The sequence below is a fragment of the Bombus fervidus genome, chromosome 5 (assembly GCF_041682495.2).
Source record: "Bombus fervidus isolate BK054 chromosome 5, iyBomFerv1, whole genome shotgun sequence".
Taxonomy (NCBI): domain Eukaryota; kingdom Metazoa; phylum Arthropoda; class Insecta; order Hymenoptera; family Apidae; genus Bombus; species Bombus fervidus.
The window spans coordinates 16,501,322-16,515,768 of NC_091521.1; the positions used below are offsets into that span (position 1 = coordinate 16,501,322).

A 14,447-nucleotide genomic window follows, 5' to 3' on the forward strand; every position below is an offset into this window, starting at 1 on the left:
TGGAAAATTCTTTTTAAGATCACCATATATCACGTGTACACGTGAATGAATCTATCAAGTTGATTAATGGCTTAATATCGTGAAAAATTTGTAGAGAAAAAATTTTGTAAAGTTATATAGCACATTTCGCGGTCGTGGGTTTTTCGTTTTTGAAAGATTCTCGTAAATAAGCAGGGCATCGTAACATCGAGAACACGATTTCTTTAAAAATTATATTTAAAAATATACGCTGAGGTATGATTTAACATTCCTCGGTGTCTAAGTTCTTTCCATTTAACTTTATTTTAATCTAAATCGATCATAGAAGTCATCGAGACGTCAATTTTAATCTTAATATATCGTTGTTACACCAGTAGACGACGAACAAGCAGAACGAGAGAAATCTGTTTTATCATAACCTTAGACATTAAAAATTTTCCAACCAAAGGAAAGTTCAGTTATTTTAACTTGACTTATTTCGTACGAAGTTGAATTACCAACTATCGTAATCTCCAAAATTTCATTAACCCTACTATGTCGTCTGAATCATCTTACTTAAGAGGAAGAAATATAAAAAGACATTAACTAAACAAGATTATTAATATTCGTGATTTCTTCTTTGAAGATAAAAAAAAAATATAAAAAAATTGAAGATCATAGCAGGATCAAAGATCGATAATCAAGATATCAAGTTTGACTGATGTTAAATTAGTGTTAATTTCCTTTTCCATCGAACTCGAACTACTCTATCTATGGAATTAATTAACGATCACACGGCTACTTCGTGTTTTCTGTACGAGATTAGACTGAAAGGAAATTTCTATTTGAAAATCTCAGAATTAAACTTCAACTTGGGATGATGTTAGATCAATGCTAATTACATCATCTAATACCATAAAGCATGTATTCTCTTTGTTCTATCACGAACAATGCAATCCAAACGAACCTACTCCAATTAATTAAGAATTAATTAGCCATCCATGTTACGTTTCCACTGTCAGTGTGCAGGGAATGAAAATCGAAGACCATATTGGCAACAGCATAAGTAAATATTAATAGGACAACTAAGCTTTTAATATTTCGATTTTTAGATCGCTTAATAATATTAATTATAAATATATATAGGCTATTGTTAATAATTAAATTAATACCGTTCGTTTCTTACAAAATATTGCGCATTTATCGTCAATTTTTACGATGTTTACAACATTTAAAAATTTCTTTCATGCAATCTTATCTTATTCGATTATTTCCAATGCTTCTTAGCCATCAAGTGACACGAAGATCAACAAATTAACAAAGATAGACTTGTCATACATTTGCCGTGTGATCTCCGTTTGAAAATCATGCAACAAGGCGACACGAGCGGATTTCCGACGACGATCAATATCGTTAATCCTTAATCCAAGCCATAAACAGCGAGTACGAGGCAAAATGATAATCATCTAACAGCCGTTTCGTTTATGCAATCATGCAAATTGATTAGATAACGTAACGTTGTAGAGGAAGATCGAAGACGAATCCTCTAGATATTTCGTAATATTCTCCTGAAGGTAGCAGCATCTGGACGAAGAAACGACGGAATAATGATTTTTTCTATACGCACCTTCACACAGAGGCGATCTGCCAAAAATATACGATACATGCGACGCATGTCTGCTCGTTCGATATATCGATTTGATAGGGACGGAGATTGACACCAGCAACTCGAACGAAAGCTCGTTATTTCGGGCCTGTCGATGTCGTATACATAGAGCTGTTAGACGTATTAAAAATTACATCGTCGTCGATTGCTTTTTCGAGTGCGACATTGAAGAAGAGCGTATTAATCATCCAACAGGGCAATAAAGACGTTAATGAAGAACGATGCATTACGTGCAACGATATCGTGGTTTCCAAGTTTTCTTGTTAGCCTTGCTACGTTTTTACGTCATTTTCAATTCAATATTATATCTATATCGCTATTCTATATCGTTAGAGGATTTCTTAAAATTCGAATAAACTACGAAAGAATCGTTTTTAGTATGCGAGGTTTCTCCTTCTAATTTTATGTTAACGTCTCTATTACAAGTCTCTTTGTTCGTCGAGATAAGAGCGAGATCGCGATATAAAAATTCTGATATTGTAGCAAGGTTGAAGACACTGAAATATCCGGATACAGAGAGCAAAGCAAAAACGAGAAAGGAGCATCGATTTTCTGAATACTGTGTCAAGTTGGCAACACACTGTGAGGATCACGCGCGAGTTTTCTTCTCCCCTCTGACATTATAGATTCTCTCATTGTGCCGCTGGAACGGAATATACCTGAATTTCTAAAAGGGCTGGAAGGGCGTAGCCCAAATACCAGCCAGATGATACCCTCGACTTTTCACTCTCACGATACCATCGTGTAACGGCCTTTCTCAAAAATATATTTCTCGTTGAATTTTCTTACATACATCGCCATTGAGATCCACTAATCGGTCTATAATTAGTCATTTCGAAATAACTAGAAAAATAGTAGAAAAAGCTTGGTCTTTAGACTAGACAGATAAAACGAGACAGATAACAAAGAAGATTTTACTTATTTGCGTTCAAAGAACGAAGAATTAGAGTTGTATGAACAGTTGTTTGTAAGAAGCCAATAATTCTCTCAAACAATAGCTTTCAGTAACTATCAATATCCAAGTGATAAGAAAACATCATTGAGAAGATTAGATTCTTCATAATAATACAAACTAATATGTTTGCAATTAAAAGATCTGAAGGAAAATGTTTATTGATATCTGAGAAATCATAATTAGAAATCTACAGACTCATAATAGAAATCTGCCTTTTGTAAAGAAACTAAGATTCATAGTATGATAATTTGGATAAAGTTGTAAATGTTCTTGATCGTAAGGGCTGTGTAATTGAAGAACTTCACACAGAGCTCTTAGTTACTTACTCAAGCTATTAGAAAAGAATTTGAATATACAACCAATGAAAAAATCATTCGTATAAGCAGACACTATTTTTAATCATAGACATTGCATAAGTCTCTTGTCAAAGAACAGAGACTGTGTCGATTGAACTTCTTTATTGCCAGTAATGTTTTACACGATACAGTTAGATATAACTAGAAAAGATCTTGAACGAATTTAATAGCAATTATACAGCCTTAATATCTTGTAATATGATTTTAAACCACTTAGTGGATTTAGATTTTATTCTTTTGTGCCTTAATAACATAAAACTCCATGAATTAATAAAGTTCTATATAATATTATTGTACTCGATTACTTTCTCTCATACTTTAAGAACTAAGTTGCAGAACTAAAGCCAAGGATAATTCTTTATTAGTTACCTAGTTACCTTAGTTACCCGATTTAAGTCTTAAGGAATTAACTGAAAAAGAACTTGTAGCGCTTTGTTAAGAAAAGATATTGAATCTCCCCATCGCATAAAGGAAATAGTAACTTAAAGGTATAGCTTAGAAATCCAACATTCTTGTCAAGCTCCCACCTACAATTACTCGTCTAATCCTTCAAAAACCATCTAAAAAAAACCCATAACCATGCAATGAACACAGACAATTCATGCCAAGACTGAACATAGGTTAGGACTGTCGAGCAACTATCACTCCTTGCTTTGAAAAACTTGACATATCACATGTTATTCACACATTGGAAAGTACTGTACTATTAAAATAAATGATCAAGAAATTCAACGTGTCCGTACAGCGGTATCAGCCGAATACAATGTTTACCGTTCAACACATCTCACTGTCATGTCTCTACACAATTTATGATCTACAGTGTGTATAACCATCTACTTCTCTATGTCACAGTAAGGAAACGTTCAAGAGAATACGTAACGGCGATTTCTGGCGAAAACGTTCGAGAGGCACAGCTTTTCCGTGAACAACACCCGCGGAGAAGATCGCGTTTTCACGATGATCGAACGGGCGATGATCAAGAAGAGTCGAGCACAACTGTGGTACCCGTGTCGCGTAAACATCGGATTCAGCAGAAGCCGCCAAAATCGAGAATTACGAAGAAACATCCTTAGAACAGCATCGGGTAAAAAAGTGATGGTCCCCCCTACCCTCTTCCTCGGGCACCCGCTCCATCGTTTTCCCAAGAGTAACCCAGGCACTGGCACGCAGACGCACAGCTCTGCATTCGGAGTTCGGAGACGGACAGGCAAACGAGCGAAGCGGCGAGAGAAAGAGCGCGGTAAGAGGGGCAACAAGTGAGGAAGGGGTTCCTAGGGAGGGAGACTCGGCGAAGAGAGACGTAGTGGGGGGAGGGAACACAGGGAAAGAAGAGGGAGAGAAGCCCGAGAGATCCGAGTAAAAGCTATGTGTGCTAGAGGTTAAGGCACGTCCTACGGCCTACGGTACTCACTGCTGACTCTCATGCCACCCAGGGGTGGATTCGTGGGCGCGTTGGTGCAATCGGCAAAGGAGGTGGTCCTCGGTCGGCTGCTCATTCTGAAATCTTCTTGACCCGATTCTCCACCGCCACCTGACACTCAAATCTTTTTAGAATAAAACGCCGCTTCTGGTTATTCCTATGCTGGTCGCCGCCTCGGCTGGCCGTGGCACTTCCTCACGTGAAGATAGCCAGCAGCGCGTCGTCGTCGTCGCCGTCGTCGTTGTTATTGTCGTCGTCGACACCACCTCGGACATCAATGACAGCACGAACGATAATTACATCGCACGCACGCATGCACGTCCGCACGGTTCGGTTCTTCTATATTACGCCACGGCCGCGCTCGATCGATGGATGGAGGGAGAGAAAGAAAAAGAGAGGAAGGGTGGGGAGGGAGTAGGAGGGATAGATGGGAGGGAAGAGCTACGAGCGAGCAAAGCGCGCGCAAGATCCAGAAAACGGAAACCACGTCGGAGAACAGTGTGCTTCTTCACGATGATTAATCGAATCACTAAAATAAAGAAAATGGAAAACGGTGACCGCCGAAATTTTCGACCACTTTCTCGACACTTTCTTCGACGAATTACGCTCCTGTTAACCGCTGACGATATAGCGTGGCAATGGTATGACGGCAGCGACTCTCACAATCAAAACGTTCGTCGTTAACAACGCACACTGGGTTATACGCTCCGTTCGCACAAGCAACTTCGCGCGATAGACTTGACCGTCGCGATACGCGATTCACTCGATGCTCTCTTTTCCCTTGGGGAATCTAGTCGATTCTCCACCAATGAATATGATATACGCCGCGTCGATAGCGTCCAACTACACGAATTGACACAATTTGCGACAATCTTTCGTATTAACCGCTGACTGTCAGGGAGTATCACGCACCGAGAAGTGCGGTTCTACTACCTAATAACCTGACGGGGGCGCGGAGTGTTGCGGAGAGCTATGCCGCGAGGGGAGGCAGGGGTTGACGTTTTCGGAACGGTTCGTACACGTTCGCCAGTGGAGGCACACCGCCGCACTTGCTTGCCTTCCTATATAGTACAACTCCACGATGATCCGGCTGACGGGTCGGATTTCTTCGTCGTTGGTGATCTTTCTATGTAACTCGCCACCGTGGCTTTTACAACAGCCGCAACACTTTGAATTTTTCTTCTCTCAATGACGATACACCTATACGACGCTTGTCGTTCTTACATCGTACACTTCTTCCAATCGCTCTCTCTTTTTCGATCTAACGGCGTAGTCGTCAATCGTCTCTTTTCGTTTCTCTCACTCTCTCGCTTTTCTTCCTTTCTCTTGCTTCTCTTATTCTCTCGACTGTTTTCTCTCACTTCTACGCTCGAACTTTTCGAGTATGCGGGGGAAGCGCTACTGCCTCACCTCCTCCACTACCACTCTTTCTCGCTCGCTCTATCTTTCTCGATATACTTTGAATCTTGTCACTACTCGTCACTCCTGGCGCTTCTTGACTTGTCAGGCCCGACGTTATCGACTTGCCAGGCTTGTGCACGCTTCGTCGCGAACACCGCTTTCCTAGGCGGAAAAACAAGCTTCGACCGTGCTGACGCCGACGTGGACGTCTTCGTCGTCGTCCGTGTCGACGTTGCTCGAGGGGAGGTCGTCGTCACCGTCGTTGTTCACTTCGGCTTTCGATAATCGTGAAACCACTATACGAACGTCGTCTCGAGCCTGACGGCGGGAAAGGGGTAAAAGGCGCGAGCTGGACTTACGCGGCAAAACCAATTCCTCGACAATCAACGACGACGTTTTCTCTTCCTCACCGTGCACACGAACACCACACCACTTACGAATTTTTCGAAGCCTCCTCAGACATTGACCCGTTCGGGCTAGATCGGGCCACTCGAATGTCCACGAACATTGCCGAAAGTGACGTCAGTAATACCCCGCCCTGCCTCTTACCCTGCAGACCTGCTGATCATCGTATAGCAAGTGAGATGGCGCTTTCGTCGTCCATTTTACCACCATCTTGCGACAATTTTTCTTACTAAATTAGTTGGGCGGTAAATTTAACAGTGTATTGTATATGTTTAAAAAACTTGCAACCGAAAACCATAGGAGAAAAACGTGATAAGTTGCGCTTTTCGATTTTGTCAAGAAAGCGATTTTAAAATTCAATTCTAATATGGAATTATCATATTCTTTTCATGTGCACTTCAAATAATATACAATAATCGTATTAAAGCATGATATATAACAGGTATACGAATAGCTGCTAAAGTTATACATATATATCTTTAACGAAATTGTTCATATAGAATATTATGTTTTATGGATAAGATAAATAATAAAATTATGTGTAAATATGTATTTCTAACATGTTGTATATGTTACATTATTACTCTATCAATCTATTATTTTTTTGAAATTAGTTTTAACTGAGGAATAAATGTTCATATATTATAAAGTTCTTTCCGTTCATTATCAGTTTTAAATATTGTATACTTTATTCAAATACTATATCAATATTTCTTAATAATATAAATAAACGATTGGTTTATGAAGTGTTCGATAATATAGGAACGTTAAATATTTCTTGTTAAAGCAATATTCATTTTAAAATTATTTGAAATTGTATACCAATAAACATTTGTCAATTGTATATTGATATACACGTTATTTGACTCACGTGGTTTCCGATTTCTAGTTTCGGCTATAGTTAACCATTTCCTGGTTTGAATGTGAAAAGTGCAGAAAGCGTGGAATATATTTTCCACCTGAATATTTCAGGTGGTTGTGTTAAAAATGGTATATTATCATGAAAAGTGGCGTTATAGTGCTAAAGAAAAGGTATGGTCGATAATAGGTAAAGCTTATCTTAGTTTTATTGTAACGAACCTCGCGAATGACATGGGACGACCAACGTTTAATCGTAGTGTCATCAAATTACACGATTTGCGCAATTAAACTCGTCATTATTAATATATTGTTCTACATATCGAATACGATATATAAAAATATCGTAGGGCGTTTTATAACCTTTATAGATATAGAAGGTACAAATAATAATGCCAATGTGTAGTAAATATATAGACAAAAAATTATTGCTAGATTAGTTAATCAAATCATACTGTTGCAATGACAACTGTATTTGAAATCATGGAACTTGCTGTACAGACAAAATATAGTATAAATTTGTATTCTTTGCGCCTTCTACGATTTGCTTTGGCAAACATAGGAATTATATTCACTGGAATTGTTGAAAACAAATATCGATAAAATCAATAGCATAAGTAATAGTCAACTAATTGACTAAAAATAAAATGCTATACATATAATATATAGCATAGACCTTGCATTTTATGAATCCTTGTGTTCCATATTCTAAAATATATTCTAAAATTTCTTACGTCCTCTGTGATTTATAGCAGTGAGTGTAGGAATTATATTCAATCCAACTATTAAAGTTGATAAAGTCACAGACGATGCGTATTTGTTATCAGTCATCAGTGCAATCCCACTGAGAATGGAAAGAATGGCAAATAGAGAAAAGAAAAAAGTATGTACATATATACTTATTACTAATACACTTATTCTTTCCTTATACGAATTATACGGTTGCCGTACATATTATGTACGATCATAACTAAAGCTTATTGTTAACGTTAAAGATGGCTCTTGTATATGCTATACCAGATTGTAAAAGTGTTTACAAATACAATGGCAATATTGCCTTTTTAAAACGTCAAAAAATGCAAACTTGGAAATATATGGGAGGAAGCCATTCCTGATATGAAAGAACTAAAGGCAAGACACTTAATATGTGAGAAACATTCTAAAGAGTAGTTTATAAAAAAAAGAATTGTTCGAAAAGATTGTTGTAATAATTTTTTATATAATTAGTATTATTTTGTACGTATATATTATGTTGTGTGATATTATATACAAAATATTGAATACAATGTAGGTATGTATATAGAAACTTTTATATTATTTATTGTTTAGTTTGCGATAGTTTAAATATTATATTGTATAGTTGATGTTAAGGATAATGTATCAGCGATCTTGTGTATACTGATCCAATAGTTTTGTATTTATTGGAAAAATGATATATTTGATGAACTATATAACAAATAATGTGGGAAAACTTTTTTATTAACATTCTACCTTCAAAAAGCAATCCCACATTTTCACTTTTATAAAATTACTTTTATCTTGCTCTTTCTTGTAAAAAAAAAGAATGGTTTCTGTACTGTTCTTCTTTTACCTAATAATTATATTTCATTTCTGTCAAAATGTCTCCAATAAATAATGATTTTTTCTCGGTTATTAAGCGTATTTTAGATTTTGAATTTTGCATCAAATAACATTATTCTTGGCTATGTCAGTAATGGCGAATGCGCATGTGCATTCTTGGGTTTCTTCAAGCAGCGCTGCTACGTGAGAGGTAAGGGAATTAAAGATAGGACTTCAAAATGAAGCTATTCACCACCAGCCAAAAAATTCGGCGAGTTGCCAGACTGCATTATGTATACGACAGTGTTCATCGTAAGAACTACATAACATAATCATTAATGCGATTGTAAATAAATAAGATGAGCATAAAAATCATGAAAGCTACATTAACAAAGTGAGATGGTTATATGATTTACATATAATGTGTATAATAGGGAACAGAAAAGGTGATTATCTTGGAATGGATTATGCAGAGGAATGCAAATCTGATTGGTTATTTCTGATGGACCCAACGTAATCATAAAGATAAGCACGCGTATTGGTAATTCGAAGTATCATATTGGAATAGAAATCAGTGTATAGAATAATGTATAGAAAATACATTATAAATAATAGTATAGAAAAATAATAATGTATAGAAAATGGAATAGAATCAGTTATCCGTGTACTGTCCCGCATATATCTTCCCAGCTTTAGAGAATTTTAGTGAGGTATTACGGCCAATAGTAAGAAAGAGGAAATATATTAAAGCGCGTACGCAACAAAAATGATAGGAAAGGTAGGAAATCCCTATAACCAGTGTCGTTGTTGATTTCCTTACCGACCATATTTTACTAAGTGCAAAAGTTAGCCACGGTCATATAAGTAGGTCCGAACTCTCTTCTACCGAAAGTATTGACGAAACCGTCCACTTTTTGAGTCAACAAAAATCAAGGTGCAGGACAAGAAAAGCTCTCATTATACTGCGTGACAGATATGTACACATATGCGTAGATATTATGAATGTCTCAAACAGAGATACAGACACTTCTCATTTCTGTTTATCTCACGGAACGAGACCTTTTCTTCTCCATCTTGATTTTCTTTACTCAAAAGACGGGCGGTTTTCCCTAGTGAGTGTCCAGATTTGTCTATATGACCGTGAGGTGATTATAGTGAAAACCAGGTTATAGGGAATCTTTTGTTGTGTTTTGTTCGATCCACGGACGACCGTGGTTCGATCCACCGAAGGTCCCTTTCCCACTTAAGGGCCTTACTTGTAATATAGGAGGAGTAGGGAGACACACCAATCCAGGCCCGTTTACTTTATTCCCCTACCTGGAACTTCTACAATTCCATTTTCAAACGCATCATTTCTCCACATTCTGCCTCGTGATTCCGTTGTTGGTTTAGATCGTGCACTTGTTTTCTCAACGAAATTTTGTTGGAACGTTTTTTTATTCACAATCTACATTTTGGCAAGTTTAAACATCACAAATCAGGATAGAAAACGGATTTGCTTGCTGGCCTTGGATGGGTTTGAATTCAGTCCACGTTTTTTAATTTTATTCGTGACTAGATCCACACTCATCCAGGGAAATCGAGCTGATGTTCAGAGACGATCCTCAAGATTGAACCTGTTTGTTGGATTTACAGAAAATACTTTTCAGTTTTTTTTCAACAAATTTTGTGTTTTATTGTAAATAATTTATAGAAATGAAGAAAGTAAAGAAAAGAAAAGAAGCAAAGAAATAATTAATATCGCTATATTTGATGAACAATATACTTTTATATCATCGTAAGTAACATATTTAAAAAAAAGTGAAATTCTTTCTCTCTGTCTATCTTATTTCATATAGTTTCATGTAAAAACAAATTTTTTGTATTCTATATGATTTTATTTAAAAATTATTCTATTATACAACTCTTGTGTAAAAGTAAGGAATATATGAAAGATACTTAAATTTCAAACCAGTGAATATAGAATTTGTTTCAGTTTCTTTGTGTATGAACACCTGCAGTATTTCCCCTCCAACGATCTCCCTCTTTTCATTGGCAGTAATAATCCTGCTGCCCTTAACCCTCCCCTCCTGATCTATCTGTCTCTGTTTATCCACTTTTCCTTCTCATATTTCATTCGTCCTTCCTATATAACGGTAAAAACTTGTCTTTACCGTCTTTTTTCTACGTCCAGATTATTTTTGCTTTTGGATATATGTAAAATTCGAGAATGGAATCAATGTTCCATAATTTTCTAATTCTTTTTTCTATTTTCTTTTATCAAAATATTTTGTATATATTCAAAAATAAAACAATATTGAATACGAAGTAGTTGTAAACATTTCATTCTTTCACTGTATACAAACTTCGTACAATGTTATATTTACAATTACTTGACGTATATAAGAGACCGGATATCTGCATGGAATCAATGAGTACTTGTTTCCTCTGCTCTACACGTATAATATAAATGTTATGCATATTATAATAACTTGTTTAAGAATAAATAACATGAATAAACAATGTGCGTCTTTACACACGCGAACGTGTTATTTATATTTCAATTACTATATTATGAAAAAAATGATTTTTATCCTAAGGAAACATAAAAAAACGTATATATGAGATAAATAACTTTTGAAATTTTGGTGAAGTTTTGATAAACATACGACTATGTTACTTGGTAATTTTATGTCGTAAATAAGTTCAAATTACGATATTGTGTGTCTTATGTAAATAAAGTTTTTTCCTCTTTACATTGCCCATAATGTATATCACGTATTTCGAGATTCTAGACTTAATTGTGCTATACAAGTATGCTCATCTTGATTTTCCTCTTCATAACATATATCAGGGTTTGAACGCATTTGCTCTATCGCTTGTTTAATCTGAATTTGTAATTGACTGGCAACTTTGCGTACTGCCATATAGTTTTGTTTTATTTGTTTTATACATGACGGTAAACTTTTCCATGGAGCAACACTTGTATGGCCAAGATAAAGTTCTTTCCACAACTGAATACTAATAGGTGCAACGCTGGGCCAAATAACTCCTGAATTTGGTTCATACAAAGGATTCAACCATTTCTCCAATATTTCCGGTTGATTTATATAAGACCATAAACTACACGTTCGTTCAGATAATCGAAGTCTAACTCTCTCTGCTTCTGAATCACCTGGAGCCAACATATATACAAATATTTTAAATATGGAAATTAAGTATTAGAATGAATATATTATATGAATACATAATAGTATTATGTGTAAATACCTAAAAATGTGCCATAATTAGAGTAATATGCATGATTGTACAACTCAATCAATAATTCCACTGTATATTCAAAGCTAAATTGAAATTGATAATGGAGTTGGTAAAGACAGTCGAGGAAAAGAAGAAAAGTCGGAGCATGCGTTGGATTTTGTGAATTCGATGGATGATATGGTCCATGACGTGTACGGCTAAAAAATTGATGACCAGCTTGTATCCATTCACGTTCGATTAAAGCTTGAAGGCCACGTACTGTTCTACAGTCAGGATTTAATATGGTTTGTGCTAAGCTGGTTACCACTAAAGTAGAATCTCTGCCAGCACTACCTGTTCAAAACGCAGCAAGTATCCTTACTTAGTAATACTATAATTAATATAATCGTATTTGCTTAATCATTTTATAGATTATATACCATGAACTAATACAGCTGCAACTTCTTGATGAAGACACTGAGCAGTTACGCAAGCAGCGTTTAAAGCACTTTGTACAGCGGATAACCATCCACCGTTATCAAGTCTTGAGATCCACTGGGAAGTAGAACACGTTATATCATTACAAGCTTCTATCAATTTAAAAAAACTATCTGCTAAATCATGGGGTCGCGGAACCGCTTTGTGTACTTTCCGCCATTGCGGATAAGCAGCATCCATTTCTGTACCACCACCCTTAGCTCTGGAACTTTGAGCTTGGCTAATGGACCTTGTATCTATTATATAACTATTGACAAATTTTACATTAGTAACATTGGTTAGATCGAAAAGGTATTACTTTGTTATTAGTATGACACTGCGATTGATATTAAATATCAAATCATAGTTAGACACTTCTAAGATCGGCTAAAGTATAAGCTTTAAAGAATGTGGTATTTACCCACGTCTTCCTGGCCCTAACACAGCATTTAACAATCTTTCATCTTCTTTACATCTTTTACCATTAGTGCCACACATTGGTTGACTACTTCTTAACAAGATACTCTGTAACGTTCGTTGATCAATCCTGTATATATATCTAATTTATTGCATTGTACTTGCTGCACAATACGATATTACATACCCCTCCTTCGTGTCTGTAACATAAAACTGGAAATCGTCCACCATCTCTAAAATTGGCAGATGATATTATAATCTTATCTTCTACGTGACGTGGTACTATAACAGCAGAAGGATAAGAATTGCAAACTTTGTAGTCTTTATTTAAATAACTAATACGCCATTCATCCGCATAAGCAGTTAACAATCTGGACCATTCTGATACTGGAGCAAATGCAGTCCACCCATCTTCTATTTGTTTTATAGTACTGTTAGTAACTTGTGGTCTATTAAAAAAGGGATACTGTAAAGTTTGTTCTGTAGTAAAGAAAGAAATAGGAATTAACACAAAATATGGAAAAAATATGCTTTTACAAAGATGAAAATAACATTATCTATTTCACCTTGTGACGTTAACATCTCTATAGATAGTGCAACATTTGTTAAGTCATCTGTTGAATTAATATCTAATTGAAGAATGTGAAAGTCTTTACATTTTAATATAATAGTACCACCTGGACTTTGGGTATTCAATCTTTTCTCTATAAGATCAATATTTCGATATAATAGCTGAAAAACATTGAAAGAAGATAGAACATAAATGGGCTAAATTAACATTTCAAATAATCATAATGCTAAAATAATTTTCACATTAGATCGTACCCAGAGCTCTTGTCCATCGCCTTGTCGCGAAGACCAAAGAAGATGGTGACTACTAATACATAGTCTTCCATCTATACTTTTGTAATTGCCATCACTTTTATCTACCAACGCTACGTTATCAAGTTTTGGAATTAATATTAGGTCGCCCAGTTCCATTATACGTTTCGATCGAACGTTGTTGATATTTAATTATTGAGATAAATATACTATCTACATAACCTAACACTGTTATCTATATAATCATCACTGAACAAATTTTATTTGGTTACTTGGAATAATTACAAACGTAGAGTTATGGATAAATTTATAAAAAAATATTTGTTAAGCCTTCATACTCTTCGATCTTTGTGAAATGTGCTTATATCATGTATGCTAATATTTTAGTATACGTTGGAAAAATGTAGTGTTAATCGCTGCACTTCTGTTTACGTTTCTTATATTTTATGCTATTCATTAATAAATTTGTCTTCCCTTAGCCGTTGTTACTTATTATGTTATGTATAGTTTACGTAATGTGGCTCCCCGCAGCGTTAATTTTAAGAACGTCATGGTTATGTAGGTAGCCCTCGCCTTTTGTCTATGCCTTCTGTGAGAACACTCGTGACCTCTCGTAGTATGGATTCTGTCGCGGTAAATACGAATATCGTACAGCAATGTAGTCAAAGAAACGAACAAAGGAATTGTGATAATAAATTTATTATGTGTCATAATTATTAATTATCATTGATAGCTATTGATATAGTTTTTGTCGTTAGAAACAACATTGATAGAAGAAACATTGGTAAGACGTGAAACTCTCGTTTTAAACCACCTTTTAGTCGATGATCGTGTTATGTACTCGCCTGTGATAAAGTTTATCTGGTTTTTGAGTTACAAAAGGTAAACGAAGATTCGTCATCGATAAAATAATTTTCTGTATTAATGTGCGTC

At 35.7% G+C, this 14,447-nt stretch overlaps 2 protein-coding genes across 7 annotated transcripts in view; both read right to left on the bottom strand.

Annotated features, from left to right (window-relative positions):
• The window catches only part of LOC139987127 (protein kinase shaggy), a 66,495-nt gene extending 60,258 nt beyond the window's left edge, over positions 1 to 6,237 (bottom strand). For 3 of the 6 annotated variants that reach the window (XM_072003063.1, XM_072003062.1, XM_072003061.1), the window contains exon 1: positions 4,347 to 6,237. In XM_072003063.1, coding sequence (XP_071859164.1) covers positions 4,347 to 4,431 — 85 coding nt within the window. In that variant the 5' untranslated portion in view covers positions 4,432 to 6,237. Of the gene's footprint in view, positions 1 to 3,815; positions 3,835 to 4,044; positions 4,135 to 4,346 lie in introns of those variants that run through there. The other 3 variants (XM_072003065.1, XM_072003064.1, XM_072003059.1) reach the window with 3 other exon arrangements.
• A 4,846-nt stretch (positions 6,238 to 11,083) lies between these two features.
• On the bottom strand, positions 11,084 to 14,018 carry LOC139987116 (myotubularin-related protein 9). The gene is made up of 7 exons (XM_072003029.1): positions 13,518 to 14,018; positions 13,259 to 13,424; positions 12,880 to 13,172; positions 12,697 to 12,800; positions 12,239 to 12,543; positions 11,829 to 12,152; positions 11,084 to 11,733 (listed from the first exon to the last, which is right to left on the bottom strand). The coding sequence occupies exons 1-7, from the start codon at positions 13,671 to 13,673 to the stop codon at positions 11,333 to 11,335; spliced, it is 1,749 nt and encodes a 582-aa protein (XP_071859130.1). The 5' UTR covers positions 13,674 to 14,018; the 3' UTR covers positions 11,084 to 11,332.
• Positions 14,019 to 14,447: the final 429 nt, after the last annotated feature.

What these genes read in the sequence shown, in the direction of transcription:
- LOC139987116 (XM_072003029.1), bottom strand. Translation starts at nt 13,673, where the DNA reads ATGGAACTGGGCGACCTAATATTAATTCCAAAACTTGATAACGTAGCG. An exon ending in GCGATGGACAAGAGCTCTGG is followed by an intron (nt 13,425 to 13,517) that starts GTACGATCTAAT and finishes AATGTTTTTCAG; the next exon opens with CTATTATATCGAAATATTGA. An exon ending in TTAGGGCCAGGAAGACGTGG is followed by an intron (nt 12,544 to 12,696) that starts GTAAATACCACA and finishes ATTTGTCAATAG; the next exon opens with TTATATAATAGATACAAGGT.